At 42.1% G+C, this 22,144-nt stretch overlaps 1 protein-coding gene across 2 annotated transcripts in view; it reads right to left on the reverse strand.

The window, feature by feature from the left end:
• lnx1 (ligand of numb-protein X 1) overlaps positions 1–22,144 on the reverse strand; it is a 45,463-nt gene that overhangs the window by 5,684 nt on the left and 17,635 nt on the right. The window contains exons 6-9 of one of the 2 annotated variants that reach the window (XM_086047567.1): positions 8,144–8,397; positions 4,944–5,075; positions 1,074–1,282; positions 12–416 (exon numbers count right to left, since the gene is read on the reverse strand). In XM_086047567.1, the coding sequence (XP_085903693.1) occupies positions 12–416; positions 1,074–1,282; positions 4,944–5,075; positions 8,144–8,397 (1,000 nt within the window). The remainder of the gene's footprint in view (positions 1–11; positions 417–1,073; positions 1,283–4,943; positions 5,076–8,143; positions 8,398–22,144) is intronic. The other variant, XM_086047568.1, reaches the window with a different exon arrangement.

Raw genomic sequence — 22,144 nt, forward strand, 5'->3', positions numbered from 1 at the left:
TCTTGACCAACCTGTATAAGCAGTGCAGCATGCTCCGGGGCTCCGTAGCGCAGATCGTGTCCGTTGATGGCGAGCACGCGGTCGCCGACCCACAGCTGTCCGTCTCGCGCTGCCAGGCCGCCCTCCAGCAGGTCAAAGATGTACAGGCCGGGCTCCTCGGGCCGCCGCACCAGCTTGATGCCCAGCTGCTCGTCGGGGGCGCTTTTACTCAGCACCACGTGGACGCTGTCGTCCCGGAAGGGGTGGTGATGGGGCAGGCCGTGTGACGGGTGGCCCCCGCCGACGGTGGCCACGTGCGGGTGGCGGTAGCGGTGGTGCTGCTCTCGGAGGATGGTGAGACGCAGGAGTTGGCACGGCTGCTTGAGGGTGGCCACGGCGTAGCAGTGCGACACGTTGCTGATATCGATGCCGTTCACCTGACAGGCGCAGCAAATGTATTTAAATGACGTGGAATCAATAAACAATATTCATTCATTTTACAATTTTCATGATCATTATTTTCAATTCATCAATATTTAAATCCAGACAGATCTTAAAATAACAATTTGGGATATTTTATACTATATATTGAATTTATAAAAATAAAAATTTGACATCAATATGCTATGCATTTTCAAACATTTTCATTTAATTTATTTAATATATATATATAATCTGCACTGTATCCTAATTATTATTCTTTAAGAGGGCGGGGCCTAATGAGTGTCACCAGGATCACTGACTCCAGCGCCAGTTGGCCTTTTACCTTGTGGTTCATGTTCAGTGTTAGCATGTCCTCCATGCTGTGTGTGTGACTGTTTGTCTGCTGCTTTGGAAATCAATAATCAAAATGTTTGCACATTTTTTCACATCTTACGGACCAAACCATGAGCCGAATCATAATTTATGTTTGTGCATTTGTTGCAATTTGAAATCATTTCCTGTTTTTGAACAAATGGATGGAAATCAAAACAAGTTTAAAAAAAAAAAAAAAAAATCGAATTCATCAATTCATCGACGAAATAATCAGCAGGTAAATCGATTATTAAAATCATGATTAGTTGCAGCCCTCCAATATTGTGTCCCGGTGATACCTTGAGGATCATGTCCCCGGGGAGCAGGCGTCCATCTCGGGCGATGACCCCCTCCCTGTAGATATCCTGGATGAGGATGCGCACCAGCGGCGTCTCGTTGCCACCGACGACGCTGATGGCGAGCGGCTCCGACGGCTCCGCCCGTGTGATTTTAATACTGGTCACTTCCCCGTCGGGAATCAAGTGGTGGAGCTGCGGCAGGGCCAACACTGACGGAGGAGGAGAAGAAGAAGAAGAAGAAAAGTTTGGAATCCAGCTGTACATTGCAAAGAAAAAAAAAAAACACATTTTGAAAGCCAAGTTAAACAGGAGAGGGAGTATTGAGGAGAAGTTTGAGAAAATGGCGGAGCAGCTGTCTCGACTCCCTCAGGTTACTCAAACAAACCGATGCGAGCCAAGAAAAAGCAAAAGGCGCTTGGCTGATTGTCCTCACTTGATGTTTGTGCAATTAGTCACATACATCTGTACGCAATGTGCATGGGAACAAGCTCAACTACAAATCTCCACTGCTGTTACACGCCAGCGTTGTTGTGAAACAAAGCATGTTCAAGCTCTGATTGCGAAGAAGAAAAGACAGCCTTCGTTTCACTGCAGTGCGTGCAGCACTGCAATTTGGAGGGATTTTACTTGGACGCCTTGCACATTTTTAATACGGTGGAAATCTGTTGTGACATCATTTGCTTAATTTTGCACTTTCCAAAAAAGAAATAATTGATGTTGCTTTTTCCGGAAAAAGAAGACAAACAATCAGGGGTGGAGCCAGACTTTTTCAGTGGGTTGGCCAGGGTGACACAAGAACTCATAAGGGAACTTTTAATGGTGCATTTTGATATAAACACAAACTACTTCTGTTGCACTTGTATTGACAAATTGAACAGAGCTAGGCATTGTGGGAAACTTGAAAAGAGAGTGACACGTATGCACCAAGTCACGCTTTCGGCACGTTGACCGCTCACATATCCATACTTCGTAAACCCAGAGGTTGCGGGTTCGATCCCTGGCCATTGTGATCATGTCGACGTGACCTTGAGCATGATACTGAACCCCGAGTTGCTCCTGCCTGCTGCTGCGTCAGCAGTTAATGAGAAGTCAGTGTAAAACGCTTTGAGTGCCTTGTAGGTGCAAAAACGCGATACCAATGAAAGACCATTGACCAAATACAGTACAGTGGATATTTTGAGTTTGTGTCAGCTACAAACAACAACAACAACAAAAAAACTCTGTGCTGTCCACACAGTGTTTTCTAGCTTCAATAACACTACAATAAAAGGGGGAAATCAACCCAAACATTTTTTTTTAAAGAATATGTTCCCAGCGGGCCCACTAGTTGCAACACGGCATTCTGATTAATATTGCGTTTGTGGAATATGAGTTAAGCAGAAAAATCCACCCCTTTTTAGCCATCTCAGGGGGCGGCCATTTTGTCACTTTTGTGGACTGAAAATGACATCACAACTGCTCAGGGCTCGGGTAACGGCCAATCACAGCTCAGCTTCAGAAAACAGGTCAGCCGTGATTGGTCGTTACCTGAGCAGTTGTGATGTCATTTTCAGTCGACAGAAGTGACAAAATGGCCGCCCCCAGAGATGGCTAAAAACGGGTCACTGCATGTAAAAAATGAATTGTTAGTTTTATCCAATTGATACATCCTGGCGTGACACAGGTGGATTTTGGCCAGCCGCCACAGGCCCCGAACGGCCGAAATGATGCATCCCTGCTTTTATTTCGGTTTTGCCGGCTGGAGATGAAAAATGTCTCCTCATCCCTCAGCGGCGCGTCGTCCGTTCCCCCGCCGCTCGCGTTGCACTTTCTCCATTTCCAGAGTCAATATTTTGTCTGCGCATCGCTTCAAGGTGGAGAGCGTACAATGCATTCACGCCGATTATGTAAGGCTCCCGACTCCGCATACTGCTCCGTTATCACTCTTGTGTTTCTGCTTGTATCCTCTCTCAATAGGAATGTTTAATCAGCATGTCTGCCGACAATTCATTCCCTGGTCGTTTGTCATCCGTTCCTCAAAGATGACTGTGCCGCATAGGCGCCGGGGTGTGCATATTAAAAGGAGATTTTTTTTTTTTTCTTCACAATTTAAAACAGTTCCCAGGTGTTTTAATAACCCGTCTTTGACGTGCGCTCATCAAACTATTCCAAGGATCAAGATATCACGGTACACTTTACCTGTCACTTACTTAATGTGTTCATTCGAAAAATAGTTGGATTAAAAATAACACATTTTGGTTCAAGAATGGACCGATACACAAATTGGGTCAATTTGACCCACTTTCTTTTTCGTTTTGTACAAAACAGCTCATTTATTGGGGTTGTTTTGTACAAAACTACCAATTTTTGGTGTTGTTTTCTGCAAAAACAACCAAGAAAGTTGGGTCAAATTGACCCAAGTTATGGATCGGTCCATTTTTGACCCAACATTGTGTTATTTTTAACCCGACTGTTTTTAGAGTGTTTCATGCGGGAACTTGGTACACCTTTGTACTGTAACCAAAATAATAATAGAAAAAAAAATAATATTTAAAAAAATAATAATAATAATATTTTTTACTATATACTTTACACCATGGCTGAGTAGTGAGTCATGTAACATTTGCTGTGTTAATTTAGCTGCTTCTCCCTAAAACGGGTTCATTCAAATGCACTGTATTTCTTTCATATTCATTGATCACTATAAACAATTATTAAATAATGTAGCAATTGAGTTCCAGCGAACCCCGCATATTCGGGGTATTTGCAAATGTGCCTTTTCATTTTTTGCGGGAAACCCATTATACACAAGTTAATTATCACCGAAGACGAATGGCTGCACCGGGTTGCACATGCTTTTACTCCCCGGGGACATTCCCATCAAAGTACTTGAGTGAGCGGATAAAGGAAGACTCTTCTCCCGTGATGACCGCTACGTCCCGTCCCTGTCCGAAAGCGCCTCGGGCGAGCGCTCTCCCCTACGTCCTGATTCGCCTCCCGCGATGCAACTCTTACGCAATGTGCAGCTGAATTATTAAAAGGAACATCTGCTTGGGCTCGGAGCCGTGTCACCGTCCTTGTTTCAGCTGGGGGGAGCGTCACAAATACACATGCACACACTCTTTGGGGAATGGTAAAGTGCAGATGAGGCAGTTAATCCTCTGGGCCCGTTGCGGGACATTTGTGACCACCTCTGTTGCTTTTTTATTTATTTATTTATTTTTTAACAATTTAGCTGTCCTAATGTAAATGTAATGAAACTTCCCAGTGGTGAGGAATTTTGTCTGTTTGTGGAATTTCTGACCTCAGCTCCTTGAATACATCAATAGTATACTGCTGACATCAAATTGTACATGTTACCTCTCTTTCAGCCAATTCTGGCCCATTGAAAGCCACTAATACTACTTTTTCTTTAATCATACAAAAAAATGAATGTCATTCTTGACTCAACACAAACATATTTTCAACCAGATTACATCTAATCTAATGTCATCTAATATTCAGAGCTGTCAAAAAAAGGCATTTAAATCCTGTAAAATATATGCCTGTGAGTATGGTTAAATTGTGTCTCTACATGTGTTGCACCACTGATTCTGTTCAAATATCCGATGCACAAAGGGTTTTAACACGGCAAGTAGCAATGCTAATCGTTAGCCCAACAATGGAATTTTCTATTATGTGTTAGCTAGATAGATAGATAGATAGATAGATACACACACACCTACACACATCATATTAATGACAAGAATTGATGTTAGCTAAAAATAGAGTGCAGAATAAGAATCCAAAAACATAACATCCAACAAGGCCTGAGGAATCGGATCAAAAGTTTATCCATGACTGGATAGCAAGCAAAAGGATTCCAAAAAGGCCCTCCTTGCTGATCCGTACCTCCTTGTGGCACGCTGGAATTCCTGGCGTTGTCCCGCTCCTCCGAGGTCTCATGATTGACAGCAGTGCCACTCTTGGTCCTCCGCAGGACGCTGAATGCCCGGTTGAGCCTCCGGAAAGAGCGGCTGCGCACTGGAAAAGGCAGTTGAAGAGTGAGGGGTTAGAGGGACTTTATAGACATGAGGAGTCAGCATGTCCGGACATGTCTGAAAAGGAGCTGCACAGGTTTGCGCCTGATTGGTCATCATTTGGTAACCACTTGGAAACCAAAGATTCCTTTCAGTGGTAATACATAACAGATGACTAGTTACTGCATTTGAAATCAGAGCAACAATCAGAAAATCGGCCCATCATTGGTTCTAGCCACATGTCAATCATTATAGCTATCTGTAATGTACAGTACAGTTCACTCGTTAATTCTATTTGCATTTAACTAGACCAACCTGCTATAATGATTGACCTGTCTCGGTCCAACAATGCCAGAAAAGTTGGGAAGGCCGGTCCGTGAGTGGAAACCAAAGTCATGATGGGAAGTGGAAGGGTACACGCCGACTGAGTTCATGGAAATCCCGAAATATGTTTCAAAAACCTTGCGGGACACTTTTTGGAGGGCCCAAAAATACACATTTGTTTTATTTGACCATTGGTCTCACATGTCAACCATTACCGCAGCACCACTGATCTATGAAGGGGCATTTACACCCCCAAGGCTACCACAAAGGGAATATACCTCCTCACATTTTACAAATAGTAACACGCGAGTTACTGCCCTTCAAAGGTAATTGGACCAATCGGCAGTGTTGTTATAATGAATGACACATCTCTGGTCTAATGACAAGACTGACTAAAAAGCCAGCCAATGACGCTGCAGCCAGTCCATAAACGACATAAATGGAAACTGAAGTCGCAATGTTTATGTAGGTCGGAAAGCGGACCCAAATGGAAGGTCAAAATGCGTTGTAGCGTGCGTTTTGACTTTGCCTGCGGTTCATGGTGTTGTTTGAGCGATACTTGTGGAGCTGCGTTCAACAAGCCCGAGCGATGCATCTGTTCTGTAAAGAGGCCCTGCTCGCAACCAGCTCGACAATTAGTCAACCCAATCTGTCCTGTCCTGTACTTGCGTAACGACAGCATGATGTAACGGAGCATGCACACTGTCATCCCGACGAACAAAGGTGGTGCGCCCCAAGACTCTCGGTTTCTAGTACAGTAAACTGAAGCAAAAATGGAAATGTCGAGGGGAATCTCATTTTCATATTCACTTGAGTTTTTCTTCTTTTTAATACATTAATATCTTTTGTAAGGAGGATTAGCGCTGGAATGACAGGTAACAAAAATACTCTGTACAGCAATTTGTTGCAGCTGCTGTGAGGCCTGGAGTGACCCATCTAGAGCACCGTGAAAATTCCTGGTGGGCCACCATGGGGCACTATTGAGTCACAAGGATGCGGTATCCTGAGAGCCCTTGCTACTTTGCCTTAATTAATTCAAATGAAGTACATTTTTTAAGATTAAAATGATAAGATTTCCATATCCAAACTCCAAAATACAAATGCTACTACTGTACTTCTCGGCCAGGAACTGTCGGATGCTCAGGGCATTACGAGCAGGATCTCTTTTGTAGATGTGCTGGTTGATCGTTTGGCCCACATTGAAGGGAACAAACGAAGTTTGTTTCAAATACATCCTTTTTGACATCAGTCCTGGAACTTTTATCACACATCGCGATCAACTTTATTCTGGTAAGATTACAACTTCATTCTTTTAGTATAACTGTTCAAACGTAACTTCCATATTTGAAACTTTGTAAAGACTTTGAAAATAGCGTAACCCCGCCCAACCGTGGCCTCGACACCGCCGCTCCCTTGCCGCCCTCTGCGGAGCCGAGGAGATGCGATGGATCCTGACAGCCACATTATTCTTTAAAAGCTGCGGTCGCTTCTGGCCGTGACAGCTTGCTCAGCGTTGGTGACGCGCACGGTGGCGACGGCCCGCGGTGCAAAGGGCTGCACGACGTCATTCGGAGTCCCCGGTGACTGAACGCTGAAGCTATGGGCGGGGACTTTTGACTGCGTTCAGGTGGGAGATGTTTTCACTTAAACGCATGCTAGCACTGGCTATATTTAAACTCCATCTCCATCGACTTGCATTTCTCCTTGACTGCATAGCATGCACGTTGAACAAAATTATGCCGTCCATTTAGCTTGTACTCGTTGAAATATTTAGCCCTTGAAGGACCCCTGGAAATGGCCAAAAGGATGTTAAATGGCTGATTCAGATCAAAATGACAGAATTCATGCGACGTTTTGGACATGGGTTCTTGAGACTGTGCTTCATGCCTGTCAAATTTCATGTCGCTAAAGGAAACTGGTTCCAAGGGCTGAATTTCCCACCAATTTTGGAGGTGCTAGGAAATTGGTCTCAGAATAGCACAAAACAAATTGCAGGGGGCCTTAGCAACCGCTATAATGACTGACTTTCTGTGTCTTTTCAGAAACGGGTTCTTGAGACTTCTTTGCGGGTCAACTTTTGCCAACCATGCCTGTCAAAGCTCATTTCGCTAAGAGAAACTGATTGCGGGGTTTGAATTCTCCTAAAAGGTGTTACTGAGGGAAGTGTTCAGACAATTCACGAGGGCTTTGATGCTACTAAAATGCCTGCTTCAAACCAAAAGAAGACTTCCTATGTCTTTTTGGGTTCTTGAGACATTTTTGTGGACCTCACACACTCATAGTAGAAATGACAACCAAATGTTATGTTGCTATGTGAAACTGTCTTCCGGCACTGAGTTGTCCAAAAATTACCAGGGGGGGGGGCTACTGAGAAAAAAAACAGGCAATTTCCTGAAGACTTTTGTTCTGCTAAAATGGCTTATTTGAAACAAAATGACACACTTTGTGTAACTTTTTGGGCAAAGGTTCTTAAGACTTTTTTGTGCGTCTACTCATGCTAGACACGATTACCAATTTTCATGTGGCCAAGTAAAACACTCATCATGGGCTGAATTTTTTTAATGAAATTCTGTGGCAGTACCAAGACACCTATCAAACAAATGAAAATAGAAGACTTCCTGTATCTTTCTGTGCATAGGTTTTTGAGACTTTTTTGTGCGTCGACATGGGCTGGACGCGCCTAGCAAATTTCATGTCGCTAAGTGAAACTAGCTTCAGGGGCTGAATTTTCCAAGAAGTGCAACTCACACTCACTCTTCTTGCTGCTGCAACGGGCCGCCAGGCTGCTGGTGCTGCCCGACTGGCTGTGCTCCTCCATGCTGGCGTCGAAAGCCGGGTTGACCAGACCCGCCTCGTCTGACAGCAGGGCCACCGCGGCGGAGGCGGGGCCGTCGCCGGGCAGCGTGGCGATGGTGAGCTCCGACGTGCTGTCGGTGCACTCGCCCTCCTGAGAGCGCCGCTTCCTGTCCGCTGAGAGCCCATAGTGAGAGGCGCCTTTACACCTTCATCGAGAAGCGGGAAAAAAAAAACTGCGTGTCAGACAGCATCAAGTATGTCGGGCAAATTATGCGTGGGTGATATTTTCGTGAATCTTTTGTTATGAATAATGTGTCGAAGCGGTTTTGGCAGCAAGTAGCTCCGAGTAAAAGTCAATAAATTCATGAGAAAGACCGAAAAGGTCACAGTCAAACAGACTTCCTGCTATGTATTTTAGGGGTCCCGAACACGATCATCCAAAACTAATTCGGTAGCCCCAGGAAGGTTAGGGAAAAAAAATAAAAATCACCTCCGACACCGGTATCAGACACCAACACGAAAATGGGTGGACACGTCTATCATAACGGGACGCATGAAAATGTCTCAGGGGCCCAAGCGTCCGAACCCGAACAGAAAGTCGACCGTTTTAGTTCGAGTCACTCATTTCTTATTGTGTGGCAGACTCTAAAAGGTAAATAAATAAATAAAAACAATAAAAATCAGCTCTGGACGCCAGTTCCACCAATTGACATGAAATTGGGTGGACACGTCTATCATAACAGGATGCATGAAAAGGACCTATGCCAATAAATTGAACAGGAAGTCGGCCGTTTTTTGAAGTAGATATTTTCTGGGTGAAATCCACGGCTCGTACTTATACTGTATAAACTATTAGGGGACTTCACCCAGCTGAGCCCAGATCGGAAGCAAATATACTAGATACTAAATTGCATGAGAATTATTAGCCCACGTTATCTTATGGGCGGAGCATGGCTTCAAAGTTTGAGGATCATTATGCGGATTTTCAGGAAGTTGAGCCCAAAACACCAGTTTCACAGATTGACATCAACTTTGGTGGACACGTCTATCATACCAGGACACATGGAAAATGTCTCTAGGACCCATTCCTAAAATTGAACTGACTAAACTCTAGATGGAATTCGCCCAACTGATCACCAATCAGAAGTAGGTATCTTGGAAAAAAATGGGTGTCACTAAATTGTGACACTGGTTCAGTTAATAAAGGTTTCATGAAATCAATTGTCTTATGTCTTCTGGCCTGTCCACAGTAATCAACACATACGCATAAACAGAGATACTGTAGACACGGTGTAGACAGGCTTTCCACAGTCAGGTAACACAATCCCATTCCCTCCATCTACGCTTCATCTGAGACAGAAAATAGCTCCGCCTCGCCTCCCTCCGCTCGTCTCCGCGGAGCCATCAGCGTGGACATTAACTGGGCCGTAATGAGCTGGATCAAACCCAGGCTCGGAGAAAAAAAAAAAAATCCATTCTCCGGGCCCGACGAGAGGGTAAAAAAAAAAAAAAAAAAAAAGATAAAGTGAAGGCCTGCAGAGAACTGGCTGACCTGACTGTGTCCATATTTCACTGGGAAAAAACGTTCCTTTGCTTCTACATATCGCTAACATCTTTTACTTTCAGTCACAGATCACAGCGGGTTGGAGGGAGCTTTACACAAAGCGCCCCCCCCCCCCCCCCCCCCAGAGTCGCCATCGATCCCATCGAGCCGCCGCACTCTTACGTAACACTGCCGGGGCCTGCCTCTGAGAGTTATTCCTGCCCGTTCAGTTAGTAAATTGAATGCCATCAAGCATGTCGGTGCGGCAACATGGAAGTTAACCTGCTAAAGTGGTTGAATAGAGCAATATGTCAATCCGCTTCAGAGCAGGGGGGGGGGTGAATGTGGGGGGGACGCAGTGCAGGGCTTTCGACGCGGCAGGGAAACGTCTTTAACGGAGGCGTATGTGTTCAATACGGCTATTAGTGTGCAAAGACAGCCTGTCTTTGAGTAGAGAGTACTAAGAATTTGTTCAGAACTCCAATATATTGCGTGTGGCCCGAGATAAAAGGGTCTCTTTACAAATGAAAATGTAATGTGGGGTAATTAAAATACAATACAACTTTATTTATATAGCACATTTCAGCTCCAGCTGCAACAAAGCACTTCACATTAACTCATTCACTGCCATTGACGGATTTATTAGTCTTTTCACAGTCCAGCCATTCAATCCCAGGAACTTGTTCATATTTTTCTTCATAGTTTTTCAAACGTTAAGGTAAAAGAGGGTCTGGAAATGTGAACTGTTAAGGTACTGTAACGCCCTCGTGTGTAGCCAAGGAGAGCAAAAGTCTTCGATGCACATTACACAACAATCCAAACTGACTCTACCTCTTGACTTTGCTTACTAAGCCACACCCCTAAAAGGCACACATCCAACACACAAATACTACAGTATGTGCATTAGTACACTTATAAAACCAGCTTATTCCCTCACATTCTCTTGTTTGATTTTAGAACATTTTTTTTTCTTTAATACCATGCTATTCTTATAGATCAAAAACATAGCAAAAACAAAAAAGGTTTTTGGGTGGCTGGAAACGATTAAGGGGACTTCTATTCCTTTCAATCAGCTAAACTCGTGTGGGAAAAAACAAAACGTAATCTGTCTGCAATAAGCAAAGAGAATATATTTAGCGTTGTCACATCACAACAAAATCCGTTTCGCAGCACAGAAAAAGCTTGTTTGATGTGAAAGTGCATTTATTAATAGCTTTGTCTCATATCTTAAAGGGAGAGAGTTTTTCAAGCACTCATATTGAAGTCTAACGTTTGGATTTTTTATTACAAGGCCACAGCCTGCCACAGGAAAAGCATGACTGACTGAATGGTGTCTACGGGTGCGGGGTGGATGCCGGCGAAGGTTGTCAGTCACTTTGAGAGGCACATACATGCGAATATTCCCTCCGTTATGCTGCTCTAAAATAAACATCGGAGAACGTACGCACGACAACCAGTGGTGTTTGTTTCCCCCGGGCGGCTCAGTGGATGCTTGTTAGTGCCCGCCCTATCCTCGTCCCGGCCTCGTTCTTGCATCATTCCTCGGATGTGGGACGAGATAAGACGCAAAAGATGCCCAGCAAGCCCCTTGTCCCCTTCATCTCTCATCTCCAAGCGCAGTCACAATTACACACAATGTTATGGAAACATAACAGGCTATCGTAATAGAAATGTGTCGAAAAATTGAGAAGATGCTTGGGAACTACAATGACAAAATGTAACTGCGTCATCGCAGGAATGAAATTAGAAACAAGAGCATGTTGTAGCTGGCCATCATTGCAGGAATACAATTAAAAATGAAAATATGTCGTAATAGTCCATTGTCACAGAAATCAAATCTAAAACACAAAACTGCCCACCATCACTGGTGTAAAACGAAATGAAAGGAAACAAGAAAAGAAAAGAAAAGAAAATAAACCAAAATGAAAAAAAAAACCCCGAAACCCTAACCAAAACAACCAAAACCAAAACCAAAAAAACCAAAACCAAAACCAAAAAAAAAAAAAAAAAAAAACCCAAAAAACCCCAAAACAAAATTTAAAAAAAACAAACCTGTGAAAATGTTGTGTCTATAAATAAACACAGAAATTTAATTAAAAATGAGAACATATCGTAATGGTACATCATCGCAGAAATACAATGGAAAAACAGGAAAATATTATAAACTGTCCATCGACGTAGAAAAAGAATTTTAAAAAGTTCATCATCATTAAAGCCAAACGAGCAAACATTGGAAATGTCCATCATTATGGAAGTAAAATGAGAAAATGTTGTGTCTATGATCGCATAAATTAAATTCAAAATGAGAAAATATTGGAACTGTTCATCCTCACAGCACTAAAACCGAAAAATGAGAAAATGTGACTGTCTATGACTGCAGAAACTACATTAAAAAGGAAAAAATATCATAGCTGTCCATCATCGCAGAGATAAAACAGAAAAAAGAACATTTTCTAGCTAAAACATAAAATGAAAAAATAAAATCGCCAACACAAAAGTAAAATGTCAAAACATCATAACCATCCATCATCACAGATATAAAATGAGAAAATGTCAAAACTATTGATCACCGCAGATAAAAAAAAAAATCAAATCTGTCCGTCGTCATAAAAGTAAAATGATAAAACATCGCAATCGTCCATCATCACAAAACTAAAACTACGAAAAAAGAAAATGTTTCAACTGCCCAACGCAGGAATACAATTAAAAACAAGAAAAAGTTGCGAGTGTCCACGGCAGCAGTAAAACGAGCGAAACCCTGCCCACGCACCCCCCTTCATTCCTCGTCTCCAAGTGCAGTCGCCATTACCCACAATGCTCCGGGGCGTGTGTGGATGCGACACAAACAGCCGTGTTCTTGCGCTGGGAAATAAACACCCGGCTCAAAAGTCATCAAAGCCTGTGAGACTCTCCAATCCTCTTTGGGGCGCGAATGGATTATCCGTCCTAACCCACATACTCTCGCTCTCCACTCCCTGGCAGACGACCGACAGACACCACGTCGCAAATTAACACCCCCCCCACCAACCACCACAGCTGTCGGGATGACTGCGGGTCAAAAGAGTCGCATTCTCACACACAGCAGGAACGCTTGGAAGGGTCTTTACTGTAGCTTGTGGGGGGGGGGGGTTGAAAATGTAAAGTATAGGCATATTTAGCAGCTACTTTGGATGGTAGCTAGTAGGGTGAAAACATGTCATTCTAGAAATAAAACTAAAAACTGAGCAAATGTTATAACCGTCTATGATGGCAGAAATAAAAATAAATCCTAAAAAAAAAAAAAAAAAAAAAAAAACGCTGAAATGTAATTGAATTTTTTTTTTTTTTTTTAAATGGTCCATCATTGCAGAAATGAATATGAAAAATGACAAAATGTGAACGTCTATCATCACAGACGTAAAACCGGACACGAGATTGTGTCCAAATGACAGAATGTAACATCACAAAAGTAAAACCCCCCAAAAATTGTTAATCGTAACTGTCCATCATCACAGAAGTAAAAAAAAAAAAAAAAAAAAATTGAAAACGCCGTGTTCGTCACAGACTTAAAATGAGAAAACTGAGTAACTGTCCATCATCACAGAAGCAAAATGGAAAAACAAGATTGTCTATCATCACGCCAATAAAACGGGAAAAACGAGAAAATCTTGTAGATGCCCATCATCGCAGGAATAAAACTGGAAACGAGAACATTTCATAACCAGACATCACCAAAGAAGTAAAATCAGAAAACTCTACAATCGCACAAAAAAACAATAAAAAAAATAAAATAAAATGTTTTTATAGACCATCATTGAAGGAATAAGATTAAAATGAGAAAATGTCAGCACTGTCCACCATAACAAATGTAAAACTTAAAAACAAGAAAATGTCGTAACTGTCTATCAATGCAAAAAAAAAATAAATAAAAAATAATCAAAAAACAATAAAACCTTTTTGTTAGACCATCATTGGAAAAAATACAATTAGAAATGAGAAAATCATTGTGGACAAATGAGTCAACTGTCCACCATTACAGACGTAAAACTAATAAACAAGAAAATGTCGCACTGGTCTATCATTGTAAAAACAGAATAAAAAAAAAAAAAGAGAACATTTCACAACTGTCCACCTTTATACAAACCCAATTAAAGCGTGAAAACATCACAACTGTCCTTGGTCATAGAAATGCAACATAAAAAAAAACTAGAAAACATCGTAACTGTTTATCATCACACAAAGTAAAACGGAAAAATAAGTAAAACGTCAGCCAGATTTTGAAGCACATTTGGAAGAAGCCAAATTCAAATTACGCGCAACTCAGCGGCGCCGCATGGGAGAAATATTGGAATTGTCTTGCTTGAGCCGTGTCTTGTAAACCCAGCCTAAGCCAACGTTGCTATAATCCATATCTGCATCCAAATGTGCTATAATACCGTGTTGGCTGAGGCAATTAGCAGCCATGAAACAAAGAGCGCAAAGACAATAAGGCACAAGGGAGATAAGCATGGCTCTACAAACTGCAAGTCTGACAAGACACAAGTCCAGAGTGTTTGTTGTTTCTCTCTAGTGTATTCAAGTCACATTGTGTTTTCACATGACATCACCTCGGAAAGAATTTTCGTCCTTTGTTTGCCGTCCGTCGACAACAAATCGACACACAAATCCTGTAAGAGCGGTCCGCCAGTTTCTCTGTGTCGGATGTATTGATCGGAAAAAAAAAAAAATCGGCGGACGTCGTTGCCAATTTAGGACGCTGACAGACAATTTTCTGAAGCGCTGGGAAAATATATCAGCGACACCGGACACGTCAAAAGCTGAGTGGGAAAGAAAACAAAAACAAAGGGGAAAAACATCTGCAGTGTCTCTGCCAGCCCGGAGGATGCCCGCGGCTATTTCTCACGGAAGAATGTGTGAAAAACAATGTGAAATGTTATGCATGGGAGAAGCTGCCAACGGTATCTAGAATGCAGATAGAAGATTAGTGCAGTCCTTGGATTTACACATTTCTTAGGTTAAATTTACATCTGCTTTCAAGTGAGCAATACCACTGAATATGAAGTTGTTGTCGTTTTTTTTGTTGTTTTTCAAAAAACAACTATTGTACATGCTGGTGCATAAAAGTAGGAGACAACATAGGGAAGCAACTACATGAGCTGTATTCATAGTTGCATATTCTTCAGTTAGCCTTTACATGGGTAAATATAAGCATCAGTCTACCAAGGGGTGAAATAAAATGGTTAAATTTTGCTAGCATTTGACCTTTTGAATAATTACAATCCATAAATATACAAAAATCTATGATCCGAAAGCACTTCAAATCATCAATCATCATCATTAGGGACGTAACGATTAATCGGAAATCGATTTAAAATCGATTCGATTAATCGAAAAAATCAAGTTGATTACATTCATCTCGAAAATGATATCTTGAAATGTTTTTTTCATTCCAGATGCATAGCACATTTTGCATGTGTGGATCAAATTGTGCTTTTGCGCCAAACATCATTGCGTATTGTGTTTGCAGATCCACACTAGTGCACAGACAAGCATGCCAGCAATTAAATCGGACACTGAAAATGGAAAATCGAATCGAATCGGGGCTTGAGTGAATCGTTACATCCCTAATCATCATCATCTTTTCAACATACTTCCTTGACACCAATTCCTACTTTGCTGTCAACCTGGGCTTCGTTGCCATCTTGTTGCATCGGAGTTTGCTACAGAAAAAGCATGACATCGCTAGCCGTGACGTCCACTAGCCAGAGGCTTAGCTGCACTGAGTTTGTTTACAGAGTAGACAAATGGCTCACGTACGTTGAAGCTACACTTCCTGTCTTTTGCCTAAAATAAAAGAAGCAAAACAAGACTAACATTAAACATGAAAAAAAAAAATGCCCTAGCTGGATTAGTTTATTAGTTAGACCTTCATCACGCACTCTCCACGGCTACGCGCCAGATGCACAAAGTTGTGTCGGAACGGCCGCCGGGAGTGAGCGGAGGCCCATAACGGCAGAATAATCCCGTTAATGGCGAATTAGAGAGGTGTTAATCAGAGGACGGCACGTTGATTGGATCCGCCCGATGCGCACGTTCATCCCATCTGCTGCACGAGCCGCAGCAGGCGTTCGGGGTGAAGTTCCGTGCAGGGATTACACAGACAACATTCAGGTGAGGCCCTGCGGAATCATTCGTTCTTTTTGGTAATGGAAAATTAAAAACTGAAAAGGTCACCCAAAAAGAAAGTCAGATGAGAAAAATCAATGACAATTAAAAAAAAAAAAAAATTGTTAAAAAAAAAAAAAAAAGACGACTTTTTCACTGTTTAAGTTTAGACTCAGATAAACAAAATTAAATTGAAAAACAGCCTCCATTGTTTTAGAGACGTAAGGATTCCAACTGATAGATTTAAAAAATAATATTTTTTGGTCATTTTGCGTTTTTTTAAATGTATTTATTTTTCTAAAACATGTTTTTCTGCCCCCAGATTTGAAACACAACATGAAATTGGTCAAAAATTCGCCTATGCAAAATTTCACAAAAATATTTCAAATACATGTATTAAAAAGGAAAGAACAACACTTTTTTTTCTCGCTTTCAAAACTATAGACTCAGTAAACGTGAAACATTGGAAATGAAACTCCAATCTGAATTTACACAACTCTAAAGGGAAAACACAGTATACTAAGATGAATACAACAAAAAATAAAGCCAACAGAAAATGTTTTTGTTTTTAAATGAAAGTTTCTAGCGTTTTTGCATTTAAAAGTAGTTTTAAATTCCTTTGCAGCATAAGTGTCATTATAAATTACAGATTTTTCATAATTCAATTTTAGGTTTGGATCAAATATATGAAATAGAAAAATAGACCAGGGATTGATCTTAATACTTAATTGGGTGCGTTTACATGATCCAGACATTTGATAATGAGCATTAGTAGCATAAAGATATGCTAGCAACGGAATATCATTATTTGTCCTTCTTATGACCTATCGTGGCTGCGTGATTGAGGCTAACAAGCTAACGCGCGATTGAGGCTAACAAGCTAACGTAGCTTGGCAAATGCTCGTTACCAAACTAAAAAGTGAATGCAAAAACCAGGAGACAGCGAGCGTTGACGTGTTTGCTGTCTATTTTCCTTTTGCAGCGCGCTCAGCAGATTTGGCGTGCTGGCTCAACTGAGTCACGGCTTCCCCGCCCAATCAATACGTCCCATCATAAGTGAAGTTGGCCTCCTGATAGCACTGGAAGGGTGCGATTATATTGTGAAGGTGTCTCCTTACAGCCGACCAGGTAGTAGAAGCTCCCGCTAGGCCCGTTTAGCACACCGCACCCTGGACCGGCCTCCACTCAATCTCAGGAGAGGATCAGGTGGGAATCTCAGTCAGCTACTTGCAACGATGTGAACCACTACGCTGGCTTCTCTGTAAATACGCTCAAAGCCACGCCCATAATCTTGTAATTGCCCATAATCACCAAATAAACACTGGATAACGGGTGACCTTTTTTTTTCTACTTTTTTTTTTTTTTTTTCCCCTTTGATGATGGCAAGCTATCATCACAAAAATCATACCGTAAAAGTAAAATGAAAAAAACATTCTGACTGTACGCCATGACGGTAGCGAACGACGATAACCTCGTAGCCGTTCGCCATGACATGAATGGTAAATGAAGAAAATGACTTAACTGTCCATCATTAAAGAAGTAAAATGAGGAGATACTGTAAATGTGCATGATTACAGAAGCAGAATGAAAAAACATCACAACTCTCCCCACAAAAGTAAAAAAATAAATAAAATAAAGGAAAAAATTAATTTAAAAAAATATCACTAAAGTAAAATGTGGAAAAAATGATCCGTCCACCATCAAAGATGTGAAAATGCAAAAATGGAAAAAAAAAGAGAAAACGTTTGAATTGTCCATCACCTCAGAAGCAAAATGAGAAGACGTCGTAATTCTCCAGCACGACAGAAGTGCAACTCATAAAACAAGCATTTCCTAACATTTATCCTCATTAGTGTCATGATGAGCTGGAGCCTATCCCAGCTGACATTGGGTCACCAGCCAATCACAGGGAGTAACTAAACATTGACAAAATAACCACAGAAGGTCAACAGAACCAAACAGCAACTGTCCACCATCACAGAGGTAAAACTACAAAACGAAAATGTCTTAATTGTCCCTTACAGCAAAAAATAAATAAAAATCTCCACCCATCTCCACCCCTTGTTCCTCGCTGACCCAACCCAGGCAGCGTCCTGGTTTACCGCCCTTCCACGTGCTGCCGGCGCCGGCCGACCCTGACCCCTGGAGCCCTGGCACTCACGGCACTCGCGTGAGGGATTAACGCCGCCCGCTGTCACTTCCGCCCTGCTGCCGACGAGCCAAAAAGAAGGCGTTGAGGAAACGCTCCGAGCGGCCGCAAAGAGCCGACATTTGCAGGCGGGGTGTCAACAGATTTAGCCTTCTTAAAGACATCTGGGCGACGAAAAGCACTTGAATGATTTGGGATCGGATATCAAAGCGAGTTGCGCCGCGGGGTAAAAACATTGAGCGAAGAGTTCGTTGACGACCGTGGCTCTCCTTTCCCACATGCGAGGGCATCGCACGCCAAAACGATTGATTAAAACAACGTAATATGGCGGGGGTCCGAGTGATGAAACTCAATATGGAGTTGGAACGCTGTAATGCACGTAGTACGGACTTTAGCCTAACAAGAAAATAAAGATTATTTACTCTCAAACACGATTTTACGATTACGATTTCTTTGTCAAATAAAAAATAATGAAAAATTAAGTATTTTGAATGTCTTTTATTTCAACTGATTTTTTTCTTTCTTTGAACTCAAAATGCCAGTCAATTTAACTTAATACACACAGAACAATCCATTGGGATTAACAGCATTTTACTTACACAATAGATTTCAGATCTGTTCTTAATTAAACCAATAATGAAAGAAGAAAGTGCATATACCATCTGAAACGAAATCATCAACATGAGAGAAGGTAGACAGTCAAGTCTGTAAACCAAACAGTCTGTCAGCAAGTCATTTTGCCAACCAGTTAGTGACTAGCCTTTCAGCTTTCTCCCTGGTCTTACTTAAACATAAATCAATGATTAGTGCAAAACGGTCACTCAAAAATACAATGCACTGTCAAGCTAATAAATACGAATGCATAGTCCGGCTGGACCAGAGGTCGGTTGTAGAGGAGAAAAAAAAGAGACGCCTTTCAGACGTTGAGTAACTTGCTCACGGGTTGTGTTGCACATGCGGGGCACACACTACACTACAGATCTATATTTGCCCGATTTATTCACTAAATGCTCACTTGCCTGATCAAATAGCAGACTCGCCGGTAGCGCAGGTGTTATTGTAGTTTTTCCGGACTGCGCGCTCGTGGGAGGAAGCGGAAATGCAGAGTAAACTACGGTGGCTTGGATACACCAAAAATAAAAAAAATCGAACGTGGCGATTTGAACGTTTTTAACATTGTTTAATCCAGAAAATTCAGTTTCGATTCAAAATCACTTAATCGAGCAGCCCTATAACAGGGTGTAGTAGAAATTGTTGCCGTATGTCTGGCGGGAGAAACAGGCCGAGCCGACGCTCACTTCGCCGCATGAATAAATGAACGCCGCATGCATGATTCAGATGCTCTCCGCTTGCTGTGCACACACGTCCGTTATACGTCATCGAGCGAGCGTTTGATGAACGTTAACTTGATTCTTTGTTTAATATATGTGAGTTGGAGCCTACCAAACTGAGATTCACACCCAGATCTTGCTCAAATCCAAATCCAATTCAGACTCAAATCCGGAGCTTGCCATTTGTGGAATTTCTGATTCAATTTCAGTTGGTAGCCAACGTTCGTCATGCTCACCATTGCCAACTATGTTGAAACTATCTTCTGGGCACTCAACAGTGTAACATTAAATTGTTGATTGATATTCGTCCTAAGTTTCACGGCAATTCGTTTTTTGTTCCATGTTGACCCACGTTTACAGGATTGTTATTGACCAATACATTCCAACTACTGCCACCTAAATACCGCAAATCCCAATATACTTCCTTTCTGAGGTATGCTCCAATATTTCTTTTGTATTTCATAACCCACACGTTATGAAATCCATATGTCCAAAGAGAATGAGACGTGGGCCCTGATAAAAAGTCAAATTAGTTAAGAGATTGAGTCATGAGGGGCTCTGACCCTATGACTCGGAACCAGTGACTCGTACAGTTGGGATCCAGCTAGCGCGTGCCTACCGGGTTGCTAATCCCGTTAGGGTGCGTCCATGCTGAAGCGTGATCAAATGCCCTGCAGATGCGGGCTGAAGGGTTGAGCACTGCCAGGGTAATGGTAGCATTTAAAAAGCTGAGCCCTCGAGGAGAAAACTCACTTGGATATTTGGTCCTTGCATTGTACCATGACTACGGCCCCGTAGGTGGCGCGAATGCACATTACAAACAGCACACTATTTTTTTAAGCACATGCATGTGCTTGTTATGCTCCACCTACATTCGAGTGTGACTGTTTTGGCGACACAGGTGTGTGATTTTAGGCCACAAATAATTTTTACACTGATTTTTTTTTAACTACACGGGTGTCTGATTGGTATACCACACATCACTGTGTGAGTGATTGTTTTGACTATGCATGCGTGTCATTGTTATGCTACATAGCGTTGAGAGTGATTGTTTTAAGGACACGGGCATGTGATTGCTATGCCACATACACAAGTTTGATTGTTATGCCACATAAAAGCAAGTAATTGTTATGCTTCATACACAGGTATGTGATCGTCATGACACATATGAGCATGTGATTTTTTTTATACCAGATGTAGCTTTGAAAGTGATTTTTTTAATACACAAGTAAGTAATTGTAAAAGTCACACCTTGTTTGAGTGTGATAATTTTAGCATGTGAGTTTGTGATTATGCCACACAGCTTTGGAAGTGATTTTTTTTTTTTAATACACATGTATGATTTTTATGCCGCATATAACTGAGTAATGTTTTTTTTTGTTGCATGGATGTGTGATTGTTATGCCTCATATGACTTTGAGAGTGATTGTCTTGACTACACTTGACCTGTGATTGTTATGCCAGGTGTGGCTTTGAGCATGATTGTTTTGCGGATGCAACAGTGTGATTGTGATTGTTATGCCACATACAGCCATTCCGCCAATCCATTCCTTTAGGACTATTCTATTGTTGTTGAAACAAAACTGTATCTCTTTTTGGGATACGACTGTAACTGCTTTTCCCCAAAAAATCCTTTGCCTTGCTCCTTGAATAAAGACAACGATTTCTCAAGAAATGATTTGTCCATTGCAGAAATTCCACTACCTCCATGTAACCCTGCGCTTTCCCCCCTGGCGGTCCACCCCTCTGTAGTACATTGTGCGATGCATTCAAGTCGGTTAAACCCCCGTACGATACACACACCCTCGAGAATAAAAGCAAGAGTAAAATACGAGTAGGGCGAACCTATTCCTGTCACCTTAGAAGACGAAGAAAAATGAAGCGCGGCCACTCTCTCCAGCCAGCCGGAAAAACACGACATCCACGTTTGTTCGTCACATCACAATCGACCGATCGCGGCTGTCATGAGAGGCGGACGCTTCCCCCCCATCCCCCCCCCACCATCTATGACTATTTGCCCCGAAGCTCGCCACGCTTCAACTGACCCATATACAGTAAGCGGGCACCATTAGAAGTCAAGCGGGCGTATGTGCGGGCAGATGGAGGGTAAAAAGCACAGGAAGCGACCTTATACCTTCTTGTCTTAATCTCATCTGACGCTAGTCTGAGTGGAAAGTGTACATCTTTTGAAACCATCCATCAACAGGCGACGTACACTCCCAGACGTCGTTTACCAATCGCAGGGCACAAAGCATTTCAACTGATGAACCCAACGTGCATCTTTTTGAAATGTGTGACAGGTGGAGTATCAAGGGAAAACATACAAACTCTATAGAGAACTACGCCAATGGAAATTCAAACACGGATCTACTGACTAGCAGCAGATGGGCTGACATCTATAACACTGTGCCGCCTTCTTCCGAAGTACCTTCATCAATTCTCCAATACATTGACAACACCTTCAGTAATCGACCCCCGTTCGAAGGCAAAAAAGACTTTGATGAGGGAATTTGCTTACATTTTGCCAAACAATTTGGACACTTGGAGCAGATTTGTTGGCGATTGATCAGAGTACAAGAGTGTTTGAAGCGGTTTTGCTTACAAATACATACTTTCGTATATCGCCTGTCCTCATTAGAGTCGCGGGTGTGCTGGAACATAAAGCATATATCACGGGTGGGCAATTCCTGCCCGTTTTCCATGCGTCCCTGTTACAACACACCTGATTCGAATGATCACATAATCAGCAATGTCTGCAGAAGCTGGATAGCATCATTTGAATCCGG

This window comes from Filicampus tigris, chromosome 12 (assembly GCF_054856515.1).
Source record: "Filicampus tigris isolate MCC_2025a chromosome 12, RoL_Ftig_1.0, whole genome shotgun sequence".
Classification (NCBI taxonomy): domain Eukaryota; kingdom Metazoa; phylum Chordata; class Actinopteri; order Syngnathiformes; family Syngnathidae; genus Filicampus; species Filicampus tigris.